This window comes from Hemitrygon akajei, chromosome 26 (genome assembly GCF_048418815.1).
Source record: "Hemitrygon akajei chromosome 26, sHemAka1.3, whole genome shotgun sequence".
In the NCBI taxonomy this organism is placed as follows: domain Eukaryota; kingdom Metazoa; phylum Chordata; class Chondrichthyes; order Myliobatiformes; family Dasyatidae; genus Hemitrygon; species Hemitrygon akajei.
In genome coordinates this window covers 48,141,147-48,163,657 of record NC_133149.1, presented here as the reverse complement: position 1 = coordinate 48,163,657, position 22,511 = coordinate 48,141,147, and the positions used below count along the sequence as shown (strand labels likewise).

General features: G+C 52.8%; 1 protein-coding gene across 1 annotated transcript in view; it reads left to right on the top strand.

Annotated features, from left to right (window-relative positions):
- The first annotated feature begins 15,149 nt into the window (after nt 1-15,149).
- LOC140716969 (serine/threonine-protein phosphatase 2A 65 kDa regulatory subunit A beta isoform-like) overlaps nt 15,150-22,511 on the top strand; it is an 83,394-nt gene continuing 76,032 nt past the window's right edge. Inside the window, 1 exon segment of the mRNA XM_073030167.1 lies at nt 15,150-15,290. Coding sequence (XP_072886268.1) covers nt 15,204-15,290 — 87 coding nt within the window. The 5' untranslated portion in view covers nt 15,150-15,203.

Here is a 22,511-nt window from a genome sequence, read left to right as displayed (position 1 = left end):
ATGTCCTCCAGACCAGTACAGTCCAACAGACCAGTACAGTTCCTCCAGACCAGTACAGTTCCTCCAGACCAGTACAGTTCCTCAAGCCCATACAGTTCCTCCACACCAGTACAGTTCCTCAAGCCCAGTACAGTTCCTCCAGACCAGTACAGTTCCTCCAACCCAGTACAGGTCCTCCAGACCAGTACAGTTCCTCCAGACCAGTACAGTTCCTCCAGACCAGTACAGTTCCTCAAGCCCAGTACAGTCCTCCAGACCAGTACAGTTCCTCCAACCCAGTACAGTTCCTCCAGCCCAGTACAGTTCCTCCAGACCAGTACAGTTCCTCAAGCCCAGTACAGTTCCTCCAGACCAGTACAGTTCCTCCAGCCCAGTACAGTTCCTCCAGCCCAGTACAGTTCCTCCAGACCAGTATAGGTCCTCAAGCCCAGTACAGTTCCTCAAGCCCAGTACAGTTCCTCCAGACCAGTACAGGTCCTCCAGACCAGTACAGTTCCTCAAGCCCAGTACAGTTCCTCCAGACCAGTACAGTTCCTCCAGCCCAGTACAGTTCCTCCAGACCAGTACAGTTCCTCAAGCCCAGTACAGTTCCTCCAGACCAGTACAGTTCCTCCAGACCAGTACAGTTCCTCCAGACCTGTACAGGTCCTCAAGCCCAGTACAGTTCCTCAAGCCCAGTACAGTTCCTCCAGACCAGTACAGTTCCTCCAGACCAGTACAGTTCCTCAAGCCCAGTACAGTTCCTCCAGACCAGTACAGGTCCTCAAGCCCAGTACATTTCCTCCAGACCAGTACAGTTCCTCCAGCACAGTACATTTCCTCAAGCCCAGTACAGTTCCTCCAGACCAGTACAGTTCCTCCAGACCAGTACAGTTCCTCCAGACCAGTACAGTTCCTCAAGCCCAGTACAGTTCCTCAAGCCCAGTACAGGTCCTCCAGACCAGTACAGTCCTTCCAGCCCAGTACAGTTCCTCCAGACCAGTACAGTTCCTCCAGACCAGTACAGGTCCTCAAGCCCAGTACAGTTCCTCAAGCCCAGTACAGTTCCTCCAGACCAGTACAGGTCCTCCAGACCAGTACAGTTCCTCCAGACCAGTACAGTTCCTCCAGACCTGTACAGGTCCTCAAGCCCAGTACAGTTCCTCAAGCCCAGTACAGTTCCTCCAGACCAGTTGAGTTCCTCCAGACCAGTACAGTTCCTCCAGCCCAGTACAGTTCCTCCAGACCAGTACAGGTCCTCAAGCCCAGTACAGTTCCTCAAGCCCAGTACAGTTCCTCCAGACCAGTACAGTTCCTCCAGACCAGTACAGTTCCTCAAGCCCAGTACAGTTCCTCAAGCCCAGTACAGTTCCTCCAGACCAGTACAGTTCCTCCAGACCAGTACAGTTTCTCAAGCCCAGTACAGTTCCTCCAGCCCAGTACAGTTCCTCCAGACCAGTACAGGTCCTCAAGCCCAGTACAGTTCCTCCAGACCAGTACAGGTCCTCCAGACCAGTACAGTTCCTCCAGACCAGTACAGTTCCTCCAGACCTGTACAGGTCCTCAAGCCCAGTACAGTTCCTCAAGCCCAGTACAGTTCCTCCAGACCAGTACAGTTCCTCCAGACCAGTACATTTCCTCCAGCCCAGTACAGTTCCTCCAGACCAGTACAGGTCCTCAAGCCCAGTACAGTTCCTCAAGCCCAGTACAGTTCCTCCAGACCAGTACAGTTCCTCCAGACCAGTACAGTTCCTCCAGACCTGTACAGGTCCTCAAGCCCAGTACAGTTCCTCAAGCCCAGTACAGTTCCTCCAGACCAGTACAGTTCCTCCAGACCAGTACAGTTCCTCAAGCCCAGTACAGTTCCTCCAGCCCAGTACAGTTCCTCCAGACCAGTACAGGTCCTCAAGCCCAGTACAGTTCCTCCAGACCAGTACAGTTCCTCCAGCCCAGTACATTTCCTCAAGCCCAGTACAGTTCCTCCAGACCAGTACAGTTCCTCCAGACCAGTACAGTTCCTCAAGCCCAGTACAGTTCCTCAAGCCCAGTACAGGTCCTCCAGACCAGTACAGTCCTTCCAGCCCAGTACAGTTCCTCCAGACCAGTACAGTTCCTCCAGACCAGTACAGGTCCTCAAGCCCAGTACAGTTCCTCAAGCCCAGTACAGTTCCTCCAGACCAGTACAGTTCCTCCAGACCAGTACAGGTCCTCCAGACCAGTACAGTTCCTCAAGCCCAGTACAGTTCCTCAAGCCCAGTACAGTTCCTCAAGCCCAGTACAGTTCCTCCAGACCAGTACAGGTCCTCCAGACCAGTACAGTTCCTCCAGACCAGTACAGTTCCTCAAGCCCAGTACAGTTCCTCCAGACCGTTACATGTCCTCCAGACCAGTACAGTCCAACAGACCAGTACAGTTCCACCAGACCAGTACAGTTCCTCCAGACCAGTACAGTTCCTCAAGCCCATAAAGTTCCTCCACACCAGTACAGTTCCTCAAGCCCAGTACAGTTCCTCCAGTCCAGTACAGTTCCTCCAGACCGTTACATGTCCTCCAGACCAGTACAGTTCCTCCAGACCAGTACAGTTCCTCAAGCTCAGTACAGTTCCTCCAGACCAGTACAGTTCCTCCAGCCCAGTACAGTTCCTCCAGACCAGTACAGGTCCTCAAGCCCAGTACAGTTCCTCCAGACCAGTACAGTTCCTCCAGCCCAGTACATTTCCTCAAGCCCAGTACAGTTCCTCCAGACCAGTACAGTTCCTCCAGACCAGTACAGTTCCTCAAGCCCAGTACAGTTCCTCAAGCCCAGTGCAGGTCCTCCAGACCAGTACAGTCCTTCCAGCCCAGTACAGTTCCTCCAGACCAGTACAGTTCCTCCAGCCCAGTACAGGTCCTCAAGCCCAGTACAGTTCCTCAAGCCCAGTACAGTTCCTCCAGACCAGTACAGGTCCTCCAGACCAGTACAGTTCCTCCAGACCAGTACAGTTCCTCCAGACCTGTACAGGTCCTCAAGCCCAGTACAGTTCCTCAAGCCCAGTACAGTTCCTCCAGCCCAGTACAGTTCCTCCAGCCCAGTACAGTTCCTCCAGCCCAGTACAGTTCCTCCAGACCAGTACAGGTCCTCAAGCCCAGTACAGTTCCTCAAGCCCAGTACAGTTCCTCCAGACCAGTACAGGTCCTCCAGACCAGTACAGTTCCTCAAGCCCAGTACAGTTCCTCCAGACCAGTACAGTTCCTCCAGCCCAGTACAGTTCCTCCAGACCAGTACAGTTCCTCAAGCCCAGTACAGTTCCTCCAGACCAGTACAGTTCCTCCAGACCAGTACAGTTCCTCCAGACCTGTACAGGTCCTCAAGCCCAGTACAGTTCCTCAAGCCCAGTACAGTTCCTCCAGACCAGTACAGTTCCTCCAGACCAGTACAGTTCCTCAAGCCCAGTACAGTTCCTCCAGACCAGTACAAGTCCTCAAGCCCAGTACAGTTCCTCCAGACCAGTACAGTTCCTCCAGACCAGTACAGGTCCTCAAGCCCAGTACAGTTCCTCCAGACCAGTACAGATCCTCCAGACCAGTACAGTTCCTCCAGACCAGTACAGTTCCTCCAGACCAGTACAGGTCCTCAAGCCCAGTACAGTTCCTCAAGCCCAGTACAGTTCCTCCAGCCCAGTACAGTTCCTCCAGACCAGTACAGTTCCTCAAGCTCAGTACAGTTCCTCCAGACCAGTACAGTTCCTCCATCCCAGTACAGTTCCTCCAGACCAGTACAGGTCCTCAAGCCCAGTACAGTTCCTCCAGACCAGTACAGTTCCTCCAGCCCAGTACATTTCCTCAAGCCCAGTACAGTTCCTCCAGACCAGTACAGTTCCTCCAGACCAGTACAGTTCCTCAAGCCCAGTACAGTTCCTCAAGCCCAGTACAGGTCCTCCAGACCAGTACAGTCCTTCCAGCCCAGTACAGTTCCTCCAGACCAGTACAGTTCCTCCAGACCAGTACAGTTCCTCCAGCCCAGTACAGGTCCTCAAGCCCAGTACAGTTCCTCAAGCCCAGTACAGTTCCTCCAGACCAGTACAGGTCCTCCAGACCAGTACAGTTCCTCCAGACCAGTACAGTTCCTCCAGACCTGTACAGGTCCTCAAGCCCAGTACAGTTCCTCAAGCCCAGTACAGTTCCTCCAGACCAGTACAGTTCCTCCAGCCCAGTACAGTTCCTCCAGACTAGTACAGGTCCTCAAGCCCAGTACAGTTCCTCAAGCCCAGTACTGTTCCTCCAGACCAGTACAGTTCCTCCAGACCAGTACAGTTCCTCCAGACCAGTACAGTTCCTCCAGACCTGTACAGGTCCTCAAGCCCAGTACAGTTCCTCAAGCCCAGTACAGTTCCTCCAGACCAGTACAGTTCCTCCAGACCAGTACAGTTCCTCAAGCCCAGTACAGTTCCTCCAGCCCAGTACAGTTTCTCCAGACCAGTACAGGTCCTCAAGCCCAGTACAGTTCCTCCAGACCAGTACAGGTCCTCCAGACCAGTACATTTCCTCCAGACCAGTACAGTTCCTCCAGACCAGTACAGTTCCTCCAGACCAGTACAGGTCCTCAAGCCCAGTACAGTTCCTCAAGCCCAGTACAGTTCCTCCAGACCAGTACAGTTCCTCCAGACCAGTACTTTTCCTCCAGACCTGTACAGGTCCTCAAGCCCAGTACAGTTCCTCAAGCCCAGTACAGTTCCTCCAGACCAGTACAGTTCCTCCAGACCAGTACAGTTCCTCAAGCCCAGTACAGTTCCTCCAGCCCAGTACAGTTCCTCCAGACCAGTACAGGTCCTCAAGCCCAGTACAGTTCCTCCAGACCAGTACAGTTCCACCAGCCCAGTACAGTTCCTCCAGACCAGTACAGTTCCTCAAGCCCAGTACAGTTCCTCCAGACCAGTACAGTTCCTCCAGCCCAGTACAGTTCCTCCAGCCCAGTACAGTTGCTCCAGGCCAGTACAGGTCCTCAAGCCCAGTACAGTTCCTCCAGCCCAGTACAGTTCCTCAAGCCCAGTACAGTTCCTCAAGCCCAGTACAGGTCCTCCAGACCAGTACAGTCCTTCCAGCCCAGTACAGTTCCTCCAGACCAGTAAAGTTCCTCCAGACCAGTACAGGTCCTCAAGCCCAGTACAGTTCCTCAAGCCCAGTACAGTTCCTCCAGACCAGTACAGTTCCTCCAGACCAGTACAGGTCCTCCAGACCAGTACAGTTCCTCAAGCCCAGTACAGTTCCTCAAGCCCAGTACAGTTCCTCAAGCCCAGTACAGTTCCTCCAGACCAGTACAGGTCCTCCAGACCAGTACAGTTCCTCCAGCCCAGTACAGTTCCTCCAGACCAGTACAGTTCCTCCAGCCCAGTACAGTCCTTCCAGACCAGTACAGTTCCTCAAGCCCAGTACAGTTCCTCAAGCCAGGTACAGTTCCTCAAGCTCAGTACAGTTCCTCAAGCCCAGTACAGTTCCTCAAGCCCAGTACAGTTCCTCAAGCCCAGTACAGTTCCTCAAGACCAGTACAGGTCCTCCAGACCAGTACAGGCCCTCCAGACCTGTACAGTTCCTCAAGCTCAGTACAGTTCCTCCAGCCCAGTACAGTTCCTCAAGCCCATACAGTTCCTCCAGACCAGTACAGTTCCTCCAGCCCAGTACAGTTCCTCCAGACCAGTACAGTTCCTCAAGCCCAGTACAGTTCCTCCAACCCAGTACAGTTCCTCAAGCCCAGTACAGTTCCTCCAGACCAGTACAGTTCCTCAAGCCCAATACAGGTCCTCCAGACCAGTACAGTTCCTCAAGCCCAGTACAGTTCCTCCAGACCAGTACAGTTCCTCCAGCCCAGTACAGTTCCTCCAGCCCAGTACAGTTCCTCAAGCCCAGTACAGTTCCTCCAGACCAATACAGGTCCTCCAGACCAGTACAGTTCCTCAAGCCCAGTACAGTTCCTCCAGACCAGTACAGTTCCTCAAGCCCAGTACAGTTCCTCCAGCCCAGTACAGTTCCTCAAGCCCAGTACAGTTCCTCCAGACCTGTACAGTTCCTCCAGACCAGTACAGTTCCTCCAGACCAGTACAGTTCCTCAAGCCCAGTACAGTTCCTATAGCCCAGAACAGGTCCTCCAGACCAGTACAGTTCCTCAAGCCCAATATAGGTCCTCCAGACCAGTACAGTTCCTCAAGCCCAGTACAGTTCCTCCAGACCAGTACAGTTCCTCAAGCCCAGTACAGTTCCTCCAGCCCAGTACCGTTCCTCAAGCCCATACAGTTCCTCCAGACCAGTACAGTTCCTCCAGACCAGTACAGTTCCTCCAGACCAGTACAGTTCCTCAAGCCCATACAGTTCCTCCAGCCCAGTACAGTTCCTCCAGACCAGTACAGTTCCTCAAGCCCAGTACAGTTCCTCCAGACCAGTACAGTTCCTCCAGCCCAGTACAGTTCCTCCAGACCAGTACAGTTCCTCCAGCCCAGTACAGTCCTTCCAGCCCAGTACAGTTCCTCAAACCCAGTACAGTTCCTCAAGCCCAGAACAGTTCCTCCTGACCAGTACAGTTCCTCAAGCCCAGTACAGTTCCTCCAGACCAGTACAGTTCCTCCAGCCCAGTACAGTCCTCCAGACCTGTACAGTTCCTCAAGCTCAGTACAGTTCCTCCAGACCAGTACAGTTCCTCAAGCCCAGTACAGTTCCTCAAGCCCAGTACAGTTCCTCCAGACCAGTACAGTTCCTCCAGCCCAGTACAGTCCTTCCAGCCCAGTACAGTTCCTCAAGCCCAGTACAGTTCCTCAAGCTCAGTACAGTTCCTCCAGACCAGTACAGTTCCTCAAGCCCAGTACAGTTCCTCCAGACCAGTACAGTTCCTCCAGCCCAGTACAGTCCTCCAGACCTGTACAGTTCCTCAAGCTCAGTACAGTTCCTCCAGACCAGTACAGTTCCTCAAGCCCAGTACAGTTCCTCAAGACCAGTACAGGTCCTCCAGACCAGTACAGGCCCTCTAGACCAGTACAGTTCCTCCAGACCAGTACAGTTCCTCCAGCCCAGTACAGTCCTCCAGACCTGTACAGTTCCTCAAGCTCAGTACAGTTCCTCCAGACCAGTACAGTTCCTCAAGCCCAGTACAGTTCCTCCAGACCAGTACAGTTCCTCCAGACCAGTACAGTCCTTCCAGCCCAGTACAGTTCCTCCCGCCCAGTACAGTTCCTCCAGCCCAGTACAGTTCCTCAAGCCCAGTACAGTTCCTCCAGTCCAGTACAGTTCCTCAAGACCAGTACAGTTCCTCCAGACCAGTACAGTTCCTCCAGACCAGTACAGTTCCTCAAGCCCAGTACAGTTCCTCCAACCCAGTACAGGTCCTCCAGACCAGTACAGTTCCTCCAGACCAGTACAGTTCCTCCAGACCAGTACAGTTCCTCAAGCCCAGTACAGTCCTCCAGACCAGTACAGTTCCTCCAACCCAGTACAGTTCCTCCAGCCCAGTACAGTTCCTCCAGACCAGTACAGTTCCTCCAGACCTGTACAGGTCCTCAAGCCCAGTACAGTTCCTCAAGCCCAGTACAGTTCCTCCAGACCAGTACAGTTCCTCCAGACCAGTACAGTTCCTCAAGCCCAGTACAGTTCCTCCAGCCCAGTACAGTTCCTCCAGACCAGTACAGGTCCTCAAGCCCAGTACAGTTCCTCCAGACCAGTACAGTTCCACCAGCCCAGTACAGTTCCTCCAGACCAGTACAGTTCCTCAAGCCCAGTACAGTTCCTCCAGACCAGTACAGTTCCTCCAGCCCAGTACAGTTCCTCCAGCCCAGTACAGTTGCTCCAGACCAGTACAGGTCCTCAAGCCCAGTACAGTTCCTCCAGCCCAGTACAGTTCCTCAAGCCCAGTACAGTTCCTCAAGCCCAGTACAGGTCCTCCAGACCAGTACAGTCCTTCCAGCCCAGTACAGTTCCTCCAGACCAGTAAAGTTCCTCCAGACCAGTACAGGTCCTCAAGCCCAGTACAGTTCCTCAAGCCCAGTACAGTTCCTCCAGACCAGTACAGTTCCTCCAGACCAGTACAGGTCCTCCAGACCAGTACAGTTCCTCAAGCCCAGTACAGTTCCTCAAGCCCAGTACAGTTCCTCAAGCCCAGTACAGTTCCTCCAGACCAGTACAGGTCCTCCAGACCAGTACAGTTCCTCCAGCCCAGTACAGTTCCTCCAGACCAGTACAGTTCCTCCAGCCCAGTACAGTCCTTCCAGACCAGTACAGTTCCTCAAGCCCAGTACAGTTCCTCAAGCCAGGTACAGTTCCTCAAGCTCAGTACAGTTCCTCAAGCCCAGTACAGTTCCTCAAGCCCAGTACAGTTCCTCAAGACCAGTACAGGTCCTCCAGACCAGTACAGGCCCTCCAGACCTGTACAGTTCCTCAAGCTCAGTACAGTTCCTCCAGCCCAGTACAGTTCCTCAAGCCCATACAGTTCCTCCAGACCAGTACAGTTCCTCCAGCCCAGTACAGTTCCTCCAGACCAGTACAGTTCCTCAAGCCCAGTACAGTTCCTCCAACCCAGTACAGTTCCTCAAGCCCAGTACAGTTCCTCCAGACCAGTACAGTTCCTCAAGCCCAATACAGGTCCTCCAGACCAGTACAGTTCCTCAAGCCCAGTACAGTTCCTCCAGACCAGTACAGTTCCTCCAGCCCAGTACAGTTCCTCCAGCCCAGTACAGTTCCTCAAGCCCAGTACAGTTCCTCCAGACCAATACAGGTCCTCCAGACCAGTACAGTTCCTCAAGCCCAGTACAGTTCCTCCAGACCAGTACAGTTCCTCAAGCCCAGTACAGTTCCTCCAGCCCAGTACAGTTCCTCAAGCCCAGTACAGTTCCTCCAGACCTGTACAGTTCCTCCAGACCAGTACAGTTCCTCCAGACCAGTACAGTTCCTCAAGCCCAGTACAGTTCCTATAGCCCAGAACAGGTCCTCCAGACCAGTACAGTTCCTCAAGCCCAATATAGGTCCTCCAGACCAGTACAGTTCCTCAAGCCCAGTACAGTTCCTCCAGACCAGTACAGTTCCTCAAGCCCAGTACAGTTCCTCCAGCCCAGTACCGTTCCTCAAGCCCATACAGTTCCTCCAGACCAGTACAGTTCCTCCAGACCAGTACAGTTCCTCCAGACCAGTACAGTTCCTCAAGCCCATACAGTTCCTCCAGCCCAGTACAGTTCCTCCAGACCAGTACAGTTCCTCAAGCCCAGTACAGTTCCTCCAGACCAGTACAGTTCCTCCAGCCCAGTACAGTTCCTCCAGACCAGTACAGTTCCTCCAGCCCAGTACAGTCCTTCCAGCCGAGTACAGTTCCTCAAACCCAGTACAGTTCCTCAAGCCCAGAACAGTTCCTCCTGACCAGTACAGTTCCTCAAGCCCAGTACAGTTCCTCCAGACCAGTACAGTTCCTCCAGCCCAGTACAGTCCTCCAGACCTGTACAGTTCCTCAAGCTCAGTACAGTTCCTCCAGACCAGTACAGTTCCTCAAGCCCAGTACAGTTCCTCAAGCCCAGTACAGTTCCTCCAGACCAGTACAGTTCCTCCAGCCCAGTACAGTCCTTCCAGCCCAGTACAGTTCCTCAAGCCCAGTACAGTTCCTCAAGCTCAGTACAGTTCCTCCAGACCAGTACAGTTCCTCAAGCCCAGTACAGTTCCTCCAGACCAGTACAGTTCCTCCAGCCCAGTACAGTCCTCCAGACCTGTACAGTTCCTCAAGCTCAGTACAGTTCCTCCAGACCAGTACAGTTCCTCAAGCCCAGTACAGTTCCTCAAGACCAGTACAGGTCCTCCAGACCAGTACAGGCCCTCTAGACCAGTACAGTTCCTCCAGACCAGTACAGTTCCTCCAGCCCAGTACAGTCCTCCAGACCTGTACAGTTCCTCAAGCTCAGTACAGTTCCTCCAGACCAGTACAGTTCCTCAAGCCCAGTACAGTTCCTCCAGACCAGTACAGTTCCTCCAGACCAGTACAGTCCTTCCAGCCCAGTACAGTTCCTCCCGCCCAGTACAGTTCCTCCAGCCCAGTACAGTTCCTCAAGCCCAGTACAGTTCCTCCAGTCCAGTACAGTTCCTCAAGACCAGTACAGTTCCTCCAGACCAGTACAGTTCCTCCAGACCAGTACAGTTCCTCAAGCCCAGTACAGTTCCTCCAACCCAGTACAGGTCCTCCAGACCAGTACAGTTCCTCCAGACCAGTACAGTTCCTCCAGACCAGTACAGTTCCTCAAGCCCAGTACAGTCCTCCAGACCAGTACAGTTCCTCCAACCCAGTACAGTTCCTCCAGCCCAGTACAGTTCCTCCAGACCAGTACAGTTCCTCCAGACCAGTACAGTTCCTCAAGCCCAGTACAGTTCCTCCAACCCAGTACAGGTCCTCCAGACCAGTACAGTTCCTCAAGCCCAGTACAGTTCCTCCAGACCAGTACAGTTCCTCCAGACCAGTACAGGTCCTCCAGACCAGTACAGGTCCTCCAACCCAGTACAGGTCCTCCAGACCAGTACAGTTCCTCAAGCCCAGTACAGTTCCTCCAGACCAGTACAGTTCCTCCAGACCAGTACAGTTCCTCAAGCCCAGTACAGTTCCTCCAGACCAGTAAAGTTCCTCCAGACCAGTACAGTTCCTCCAGACCAGTACAGGTCCTCCAGACCAGTACAGTTCCTCAAGCCCAGTACAGTTCCTCCAGACCAGTACAGTTCCTCCAGACCAGTACAGTTCCTCCAGACCAGTACAGGTCCTCAAGCCCAGTACAGTTCCTCCAGACCAGTACAGGTCCTCCAGACCAGTACAGTTCCTCAAGCCCAGTACAGTTCCTCCAGACCAGTACAGTTCCTCCAGCCCAGTACAGTTCCTCCAGACCAGTACAGTTCCTCAAGCCCAGTACAGTTCCTCCAGACCAGTACAGTTCCTCCAGACCAGTACAGTTCCTCCAGACCAGTACAGTTCCTCCAGACCTGTACAGGTCCTCAAGCCCAGTACAGTTCCTCAAGCCCAGTACAGTTCCTCCAGACCAGTACAGTTCCTCAAGCCCAGTACAGTTCCTCCAGCCCAGTACAGTTCCTCCAGACCAGTACAGGTCCTCAAGCCCAGTACAGTTCCTCCAGACCAGTACAGTTCCTCCATCCCAGTACATTTCCTCAAGCCCAGTACAGTTCCTCCAGACCAGTACAGTTCCTCCAGACCAGTACAGTTCCTCAAGCCCAGTTCAGTTCCTCAAGCCCAGTACAGGTCCTCCAGACCAGTACAGTCCTTCCAGCCCAGTACAGTTCCTCCAGCCCAGTACAGTTCCTCCAGACCAGTACAGTTCCTCCAGCCCAGTACAGGTCCTCAAGCCCAGTACAGTTCCTCAAGCCCAGTACAGTTCCTCCAGACCAGTACAGGTCCTCCAGACCAGTACAGTTCCTCCAGACCAGTACAGTTCCTCCAGACCTGTACAGGTCCTCAAGCCCAGTACAGTTCCTCAAGCCCAGTACAGTTCCTCCAGACCAGTACAGTTCCTCCAGACCAGTACAGTTCCTCCAGCCCAGTACAGTTCCTCCAGACCAGTACAGGTCCTCAAGCCCAGTACAGTTCCTCAAGCCCAGTACAGTTCCTCAAGCTCAGTACAGTTCCTCCAGACCAGTACAGTTCCTCCAGACCTGTACAGGTCCTCAAGCCCTGTACAGGTCCTCAAGCCCAGTACAGTTCCTCAAGCCCAGTACAGTTCCTCCAGACCAGTACAGTTCCTCCAGACCAGTACAGTTCCTCAAGCCCAGTACAGTTCCTCCAGACCAGTACAGTTCCTCCAGACCAGTACAGGTCCTCAAGCCCAGTACAGTTCCTCCAGACCAGTACAGGTCCTCCAGACCAGTACAGTTCCTCCAGACCAGTACAGTTCCTCCAGACCTGTACAGGTCCTCAAGCCCAGTACAGTTCCTCAAGCCCAGTACAGTTCTTCCAGACCAGTACAGTTCCTCCAGACCAGTACAGTTCCTCCAGCCCAGTACAGTTCCTCCAGACCAGTACAGGTCCTCAAGCCCAGTACAGTTCCTCAAGCCCAGTACAGTTCCTCCAGACCAGTACAGTTCCTCCAGACCAGTACAGTTCCTCCAGACCTGTACAGGTCCTCAAGCCCAGTACAGTTCCTCAAGCCCAGTACAGTTCCTCCAGACCAGTACAGGTCCTCCAGACCAGTACAGTTCCTCCAGACCAGTACAGTTCCTCCAGACCTGTACAGGTCCTCAAGCCCAGTACAGTTCCTCAAGCCCAGTACAGTTCTTCCAGACCAGTACAGTTCCTCCAGACCAGTACAGTTCCTCCAGCCCAGTACAGTTCCTCCAGACCAGTACAGGTCCTCAAGCCCAGTACAGTTCCTCAAGCCCAGTACAGTTCCTCCAGACCAGTACAGTTCCTCCAGACCAGTACAGTTCCTCCAGACCTGTACAGGTCCTCAAGCCCAGTACAGTTCCTCAAGCCCAGTACAGTTCCTCCAGACCAGTACAGTTCCTCCAGACCAGTACAGTTCCTCAAGCCCAGTACAGTTCCTCCAGCCCAGTACAGTTCCTCCAGACCAGTACAGGTCCTCAAGCCCAGTACAGTTCCTCCAGACCAGTACAGTTCCTCCAGCCCAGTACATTTCCTCAAGCCCAGTACAGTTCCTCCAGACCAGTACAGTTCCTCCAGACCAGTACAGTTCCTCAAGCCCAGTACAGTTCCTCCAGCCCAGTACAGGTCCTCCAGACCAGTACAGTCCTTCCAGCCCAGTACAGTTCCTCCAGACCAGTACAGTTCCTCCAGACCAGTACAGGTCCTCAAGCCCAGTACAGTTCCTCAAGCCCAGTACAGTTCCTCCAGACCAGTACAGTTCCTCCAGACCAGTACAGTTCCTCAAGCCCAGTACAGTTCCTCCAAACCAGTACAGGTCCTCAAGCCCAGTACAGTTCCTCCAGACCAGTACAGTTCCTCCAGACCAATACAGGTCCTCCAGACCAGTACAGGTCCTCCAGACCAATACAGGTCCTCCAGACCAGTACAGTTCCTCCAGACCCGAGTGCGTACACATTTTTATCATCAGAGTGCGTTAACATCACCACATCCGACCCCGAGTTACACTTTCCTTGTGGGCATACTCGGCAAGTCTATAGAATAGTAACTGTGAACAGGATCAAAGAGAGAGCAAAGAGGACAACGAGCTGTTGAAATGCACGCACGACCAGATAGCAAAAAGTAACAGGGGCGTGAAACAACGAGGCAAAGAGTCGCCAGATACGCTCCTTGGCCACACCACCAGGTGCGGCTGTACACCTGCTGGTCAATGCGAATATCTAATCGGCCAATCACGTGGCCGCAGCTCAATGCCAATATCTAATCGGCCTATCACGTGGCTGCAGCTCAATGTGAATATCTAATCGGCCAATCACGTGGCGCGGTCAAGAGGTTCAGTTGTTCAGAATAAACATCAGGATGGTGGGTGGGGGGGGGCGGATGAGAGTGACTTTGACTGTTGAATGATTGCCGGTGCCAGACGGGGTGGTCGGAGTATCGCAGAAACTGCCGATCTCCTGGGGCTTTCAGGCACAACAGTTTCTGGAGGGGAGAAAAAAACAAGAATCGCATCGAGTGAGCGGCAGTTCTGTGGGTGAAAAACCCTTGGTTGATGAGAGAGGTCAGAGGGGGAAACGGCCAGACTGATTCAAGGAAGGTGACGGTGACTCTGATAGCCGCGCGTTACGACATCTCTGAACGCACGGCCCGTCGAACATTGGAAGTGGACGGGCCACAGCAGCAGAAGACCGCCAACGTACCCTCGCTGGCCACTCGACCAGGTTTGGGGGTGGGGGCGCACACAGTGAAGTCTCCACTCAGGGCAAGTGCTTCTGCAATAAATCTCTCCTGATAAAAAAGAATCCAGCAGCAAGAGAGACCGGTGTCCTGGTCAGGGTCGTTTTAATCCTCAACCTACACCGTGATCGGCGGCGACCACGTTCCCGGGGCGGAAGCCGGCCGATCGTTTGTATCACACTGTTAGAGTCATTGACCGTGAGGTGCTTTGGGATGCCCTCAGGAGTGTGTGTGTGTGTGTGTGTGTGTGTGTGTGTGTGTGTGTGTGTGTGTGTGTGTGTGTGTGTGTGTGTGCGTGTTTGTGTGTGAGAGTGAGTGTGTGTGTGTGTTTGTGTGTGAGAGTGAGTGTGTGTGTGTGAGAGTGAGTGTGTGTGTGAGTGTGTTTGTGTGTGTGTGAGAGAGTGAGTGTGTGTGTGAGTGTGTGTGCGTGTGTGAGTGAGTGTGTGTGACTGTGTGTGTGAGAGTGAGTGTGTGTGAGTGTGTGTTTGTGTGTGTGTGAGAGAGTGAGTGTGTGTGTGAGTGTGTGTGCGTGTGTGAGTGAGTGTGTGTGACTGTGTGTGTGAGAGTGAGTGTGTGTGAGTGAGTGTGTGTTTGTGTGTGTGTGAGAGTGTGTGTGTCTGAGTGTGTGAGAGTGAGTGTGTGTGTGAGTGTGTGTGTTTCTGTGTGTGTTTGTGTGTGTGTGGGAGAGTGTGTGTGTGTGAGAATGAGTGTGTGCGTGTGTGTGAGAGTGAGTGTGTGTGTGTGTGTGAGTGTGAGAGTGTGTGTGTGTGTGTGTGAGAGTGAGTGTGTGTGTGAGTGTGTGTGTGTGAGAGTGAGTGTGTGTGTGTGAGAGTGAGTGTGTGTGAGAGTGAGCGTGTCTGTGTGTGTGTGTGTGTGTGAGTGTGTGCGTGTGTGTGTGAGAGAGTGAGTGTGTGTGAGAGAGTGAGTGTGTGTGTGAGTGTGTGTTTGTGTGACTGTGTGTGTGTGTGTGTGTTTGTCGCTCTGGATTTCCAGCATCTGCAGACTTTCTCTGGTTTGTCAAAGCCAAAATGAATGAACAGCCTGCGGAATCTGACAGGAGAAAAATCACCAGCATTCTCCTGTTAACCCTACTCCCCATCACTGGTCACCTCGGAGAGGGAGCAGAAGGCACTCATCGGCCCTGAGAAACTCCGCACGTAGAAAGAAGCGGTTCATTTAAACTCCCAAAGTCATTCAGACCGAATGCAATCCCGGCCTTTGTCCGGCCCTCCCTCCCGCCCGCCATCCCCAAAGCCCACCGAATGCCAGTAGCAAACATGGCGGCGCTCCAGTGTGGCCGCGGCGCCAGGACGGCGCGGATTGGCTGAGGCGGCTTCCGCTCCTGCCGCGAGCCGCGGGCGGCCCCGTTCGTGCGCCGGGCGGGCAGGAAGTGGGCAAGATGGCGGCGGCAGAGGTGGCGGACGGCGATGACTCCCTGTACCCGATCGCCGTCTTGATCGACGAGCTGCGCAACGAGGACGTGCAGGTGAGCGGCGGCGGCGGCGGCCGGGGGGCCGGGAGGCTGCCGGCGGCCGGCGGCCGCTTCTGGGCGGGGTTGCGGCGGGCTTCTGCGCTCTCGGCCCGTCCGGGCCGCCGGGGGCCCGGGTATGTGAGGCCGAGCCGGGGCCCAGGGCGGGTTCCCGGAGGCCGAGGAAGGGAGGGAGGGAGAAGGAGGGAGGAATATCCTCCGGGAGCCCGGTATGTGAGGCCGAGCCGGGGCCCGGGCTGGGTTCCCGGAGGCCGAGGGAGAGGGAGGAATATCCTCCGGGCCGTGGTGTGAGGGTGGGTCAGAGCCAGGGACAGGTTTAATATCACTGCCTGGTATGAAATACGACGTTCTGCGGCTGCAGTGGACTGCAACATAAATATCAAAAACTATAAATGATAGTATGTGTGTGTGTGTGTGTAAATATAACTACATAAAAATAAATTGCAGTGTGGTTATGTGTATAGCAATACATAAATTGCATTGCAATGTATTAATGTACACGTGTGTATATACATATGTGTGTGTATATATATAAATTTCTATGTATGTGTATATATGACACACACAATCATATGTATGTGTGTATATATCACAGACACACACACACCCCCACTCCCCCCCTCAGGTCAGGAGTGTGATGGAAGACTCGCCCCTCGCCTGAATGAGTGCAGCTCCATCAACACCCAGAAAGCTCGACACCATCCAGTACAAGACAGCCCCCTTGATCGTTACCCCTTCCAGAAGCATCCGACCCCCCCCCCCACCATCGACAGACAGTTGCCGCAGTGTGTACTGTCTACGAGGTGCACTGTGACAACACACCAAAGTTCCTCAGGCAGCCCCTCCCAGACCCCAGGGCCACCACCGTCTAGAAGGACGGGAACAGCCGATCCCCGGGAACACCCCCACTTGGAAATCCCCCTCCCAGTCACTCACCACCCTGACTTGGAAACATATCGCCGTTCCTTCATTGTCGCCAGGTCAGAATCACGGAATTCCCTCCCTGACAGACAGACAGACATACTTTATTGATCCCGAGGGAAATTGGGTAATTGGGACAGCACTGTGGGTGTCCCCACAACTCAGGGACTGAAGTGGTTCAAGAAGGCAGCTCATCACCACCTTCTCAAGGGGCAACTAGGGATAAATGCCGGCTCAGCTGACGACACCCACAACCCTTAAATGAATGAGAAAACACGCATTGCAATACACAATAAACCTCTAAGTTGCAATGTGTGTACGTTATGTATCGTGACGGCACAAGAACAGGCGCTGAGCACAAGGGCCATAGAGCAGGAGTCTTGTCACGCCAGACGAGACCCAAGGGTGCGGACTGCGCAAGGGATGTGCTGAAGCCGTCCAGCACCTTGTAGCAGGGGCAATGTGCAGGCAGGGACTGCGTACACTGAACGGTACAACCAAGCTGCAGGAACATCTGCGCTGAGCGTGGATCAGACGCTCCCCAGTCCAAATGGGAAACACCCGAGAAGGTAGCGGAGAGTGACGGAGCTAAGATCCTGTGGGACCTCCAAATACAGACTGATAAGCAGGTTCTGGCCGACCAACCAGACATAGTAATACCGGACAAGGGACAGGAGAAAGCAGTAGAGATTTGGCAATCCCAAATGACAGTGACCTCAGGAAGAAAGAGTATGAGAAGCTGGAGAAATACCGGCTTGAAAGAGCAGATAGAGAGGATGTCGAGGTTCAAGCCAGAGTAATCTCGGTGGTGATAGGAACACTTGGAGCCGGGAGAGGTCTGAGATCTCGGTCCAGGACAACGGCCCACGTTTGTCCAGCCTCCTTAACGCACAAGCCTTCTAACCAGATGGTATCCTGGTAGAAATCTTCGATGCCCTCTCGTTCGGTTCGCAAACAGCATCCTTGCCTCTTGATGCCATCTGCTGTTGACGCGATTGAGCGCCGTCATCCTGTAATCTTTCGGCATTTTCCTCATCAGAATCGGGTTTAGTATCACCGGCACGCTGTGAAATCTGCTAGCGTGGCTGCAGTGAATCACGACAGTACAGAAAAAATGTAAATGTAAATTAAGTAGTGCAAAAAAGCATATTTTAAAAAAAAGTAGCGAGGCAGTGTTCTTCTTTTCAGTGTCAGTTCAGAAATTGGATGGCGGAGGGAAAGAAGCTGTCGCTGAATCAGTGACTTCAGGCTTCTGTACGTCCTTCCTGACGGTAGCAATGAGAAGGGAGCCAGTCCTGGGTGATGGGGGTCCTTAATGATGGACGCTGCCTTTCTGAGGCACCGCTCCCTGAAGATGCCTTGGATGCTACTGAGGCTGGTACACCCATGATGGAGCTGACTGATTTTACATTTCTGCAGCTTACTTCAATCCTGTGCAGTAGCAATCCCCCCCCCCCAATACCAGGTGGTGATGCAGTGAGTCAGAATGCTCTCCATAGTACATGTGTAGAGATTTGCGAGTGTTTTAGGTGATATTCCAAATCTCCTCAAACTCCGAGTGAAATATAGCTGCATCGGTATATGGGGCCCGGGAGAGATCCTCAGACTCCCAGGAACTCTCCACTGCTGATCCCTCAGTTTGCGTTCCCTTGTCTTACCCTTTCTGAGGTCCGCAATCGGATCTTTGGTTTCACTGAGGTGGTGGCTGCAGCACCACTCGACTGGCTGGTATGCCTCGCTCCTGTACGCCCCCTCGTCACCACCTGAGATGCCTTGATACCGCAGGTCAGGACGGGCCGGTAATTTATGGAGCTATCCTGTCACCACCTTGCTACTGTAGACAGATACTTTACTGATCCCAAAAGAAATTACAGTGTCACAGTAGCATTACAAGCGCACAGATGTTCAGATATTAGAGGAGAAGTAGAAAGAATAAAAAAAATAAGTTACCTCAAACAGTCTAACAGGAGGGGAGGGTCATCACTCCTCCTCCCCACCCCCACCCCCGGCTATAGGTTAACATTATAGAAACAGCCGAGGGTCAGAATGACCTCATTTATCGCTCTTTTGGAGCAGCGCAGTTGTCTCAGTCTGTTACTGAAAGTGCTCCCTCTGTTCGGCCAAGGTGGCACGCAGAGGGTGGGAAACATCGTCAGGAATTGCCAGGATTTTCCGGAGGGTCCTTTGTTCCACCACGGCCTCCAGTGTGTCCAGTTTTACTCCTATAACAGAGCCAGACTTTCCAGTCAGTTTATCGAGCCTGTTGGCATCAAAGGTTTCAAAGGTACATTTAATGTCAGAGAAATGTATACAATATACATCCCGAAATACTTTTTCTTCGCAACCATCCCTGGAAACAGAGGAGTGCCCCCAAAGAATGAATGACAGTTAAATGTTAGAACCCCAAAGCCCCCCCCAGCTCCCCCCTCGTGTATGCAGTAGCAAGTCAACAATTCCCCGTCCCCCCACCAGCAAAAACCACCCCCCACCCAGCACTGGAGCGTGCAGCGAAGCAACAGCAAAGACACAGACTTGCAGCACCCCAAAGACTACCCGTTCACCCGGTAATTTGACAGCGTGCTACTCCGGGTCAGGGTCTTCAAAAGAACCCTGAAAGGGAAAAATAGAGATATTAAAGATGGAAATAGAGCTGTTTCCAAAGACGCAAGCAAAGGAGTCGTTTAGCGCCATTTTAGCTAAACTCTGCCCTCACCCCTGTTGATGCCATTGCCCCAGCACGCCACCCCATAGGCTTGCCAGCGTAAAGCTGAAATATCCACAATTGTTTCAAACACTCACCACCTTCAGAGATTCAAAACAAAGTGTGAGCCCTGTTCGTTTTGCGCGTCTGTACTCTGCATTCCAGTCCGTTATGGGTGAGGAGGAGCGGAGTTACGGCCATCCGACCCGTCGAGGCCGATTCGTTACTGCATTGTAAGGCGACCTTTCAAAACTGCTCCCTGGAAAGAAACGGAAAGCCGGTCAGAATAGTCCTGTGTGTGTCAGGGCTTCCTGTCGGGTCCTTTGTTCTAGCACATTCTCCAGAGTGTCCAGCTTGACTCCTGTGACAGAGCCAGCCTTTCTAATCGATGCGGGTGATATTTTAAGATGATGGGTAGCGCATATCAATGACCCCTGAGGCGTGAGCTGAGAGCTGGCCGGCTGGCTCCCAGTGGCCAGAACCGGATGGTTGTCGGCCTGTACAGTTTGAACACCGTTATCCGGCGTTCGTTCATTCCTGTTTAGGGTCCTAGCCGGTCACTCTGCCGGGAGTTCGCTGACGCGGCCTTGAATTTTCCTCCCATCTCTGTACTTGACACCCGACTGGGTTTTTTTTTCCCTGTGTGTCGTCCGGTTAGTCAGCTGGTGCTTCCGATTTGGTGTGCCCTGAAATTGCCGAATCCACCTGCAGTGTGTTTCCACAGCGGGGTAGAAAATCGGTACATCTCGGCGATACAGCACGGAGTATGTCCTTCCTGTTTCAGAGCCCCGACAGACCCGATGAACCCTGACCTAATGACCGATTAACCTACCTGGTACAGCTTCGGACTGTGGAAGCCCCACACGTTCCACGGGGAGAACCCGCAGAGACTCCTTTGCAAATGGCGCCGGAATTTAACCCCGAAACGCCCCGAGCTGTAATAGGGTCGCCCTGGCTGCTGCGCCGTAAGGATCAGGGTTGTTCAACGGTGTGTAATCCACTTCCAACCTGTCTTCGCCTAAAGCTTGTGGACAGTTTACCGTCAGTAGGCAGTGTTTCCTCTGGAAGATCTGCGGATGCTGGGAATCTGTGCTACACCCACGCACAACCCCCCCCCCCAGGCCAGGCAGCGTCTATGGAAAAGAGCACGGTCCACATTCCAGGCTGAGACTGCCGAAGGGGTTTTGGCCCGAAACGTCGACCGCGTTCTTTTCCATAGACGTTGACTACGCTGGTTAAGAAGGCGTACGGTGCATTGGTCTTCATCAGTGGTGGGATTGAGTTTAGGAGCCGAGGGGTAATGTTGCAGCTGTATAGGACGCTGGGTCAGACCCCACTCGGAGTACTGTGCTCAGTTCTGGTCGCCTCAGTACAGGAAGGACGTGGAAACCATACAAAGGGTGCAGAGGAGATTTACAAGGATGTTGCCTGGATTGGGGAGCGTGCCTTATGAGAATAGCTGGAGTGAACCCGGCCTTTTCTCCTTGGAGCGACGGAGGATGAGAGGTGTACAGGATGACGAGAGGCATTGATCGTGGGGATAGTCAGAGGCTTTTCCCCAGAGCTGAAGTGGCTAACACGAGAGGGCACAGTTTTAAGGTGCTTAGAAGTAGCTACAGAGGAGATGTCAGGGGTAGGTTTTTTACTTGGAGTGGTGAGTGCGTGGAATGGGCTGCCGGCGACAGTGGTGGAGGCGGATACGATAGGGTCTTTCAAGAGACTCCTGGCTAGAAAAATAGAGGGCTGTAGGTAACCTGAGGTAATTTCTAAAGTAAGTACATGTTCGGCACAGCTTTGTGGGCTGAAGGGCCTGTATTGTGCTGTAGGTTTTCTATGTTTTTATTGAAGAAATTATTCAGGCGCACATGTCACTGTGCAAAAAAAAATAACACAGCAGAAGATTTTTGTGTGCACTGATTACAAATTAGAAGGAACATTGTTAGTAGAGATCAAGAGAAGAAATTAGGTTGAACTAACGTCTGACTGTCCTCATCTCCATCTTATCGTTAAAGTCCCTCAGCTCCTAAGCCATACTCGTTCATTAGTAATCCAATACCCAACTGAGCTAATATACAATGCCCATATCCTGCACATCAGCATGCTTGAAAGCTTCGTGAATGCCCTGCGTATCTGTCTCCACCAGCCCAGCACGCTCCAGGCACTCACCACTATATGCTTTAAAATAAGACATATAATTAATTTAAGTGCACGGTCCAGCTGTTAGAAATTTCAACATCAGGAGAAAGATACTGGCTGTCCACTCTTATCTATGTCTCTCGTAATTTCTGTCAGGTCTTCCGACAGCAACCGCTGTTCCAGAGTAAACAGCACAAGATTGGCCAACCTTCCCTAATACAACATGCTCTCTGATCCCGACATCACCCCGGTGAATCTCTCCATATAAAACATGCTCTCTGATCCCGACATCACCCCGGTGAATCTCCATATAAAACATGCTCTCTGATCCCGACATCACCCCGGTGAATCTCTCCATATAAAACATGCTCTCTGATCCCGACATCACCCTGGTGAATCTCTCCATATAAAACATGCTCTCTGATCCCGACATCACCCCGGTGAATCTCTCCATATAAAACATGCTCTCTGATCCCGACATCACCCCGGTGAATCTCCATATAAAACATGCTCTCTGATCCCGACATCACCCCGGTGAATCTCCATATAAAACATGCTCTCTGATCCCGACATCACCCCGGTGAATCTCTCCATATAAAACATGCTCTCTGATCCCGACATCACCCCGGTGAATCTCTCCATATAAAGCATGCTCTCTGATCCCGACATCACCCCGGTGAATCTCTCCATATAAAACATGCTCTCTGATCCCGACATCACCCCGGTGAATCTCTCCATATAAAACATGCTCTCTGATCCCGACATCACCCCGGTGAATCTCCATATAAAACATGCTCTCTGATCCCGACATCACCCCGGTGAATCTCCATATAAAACATACTCTCTGATCCCGACATCACCCCGGTGAATCTCTCCATATAAAACATGCTCTCTGATCCCGACATCACCCCGGTGAATCTCTCCATATAAAACATGCTCTCTGATCCCGACATCACCCCCGGTGAATCTCCATATAAAACATGCTCTCTGATCCCGACATCACCCCCGGTGAATCTCCATATAAAACATGCTCTCTGATCCCGACATCACCCCGGTGAATCTCTCCATATAAAACATGCTCTCTGATCCCGACATCACCCCGGTGAATCTCTCCATATAAAACATGCTCTCTGATCCCGACATCACCCCAGTGAATCTCTCCATATAAAACATGCTCTCTGATCCCGACATCACCCCGGTGAATCTCTCCATATAAAACATGCTCTCTGATCCCGACATCACCCCGGTGAATCTCCATATAAAACATGCTCTCTGATCCCGACATCACCCCGGTGAATCTCTCCATATAAAACATGCTCTCTGATCCCGACATCACCCCGGTGAATCTCCATATAAAACATGCTCTCTGATCCCGACATCACCCCGGTGAATCTCCATATAAAACATGCTCTCTGATCCCGACATCACCCCGGTGAATCTCCATATAAAACATGCTCTCT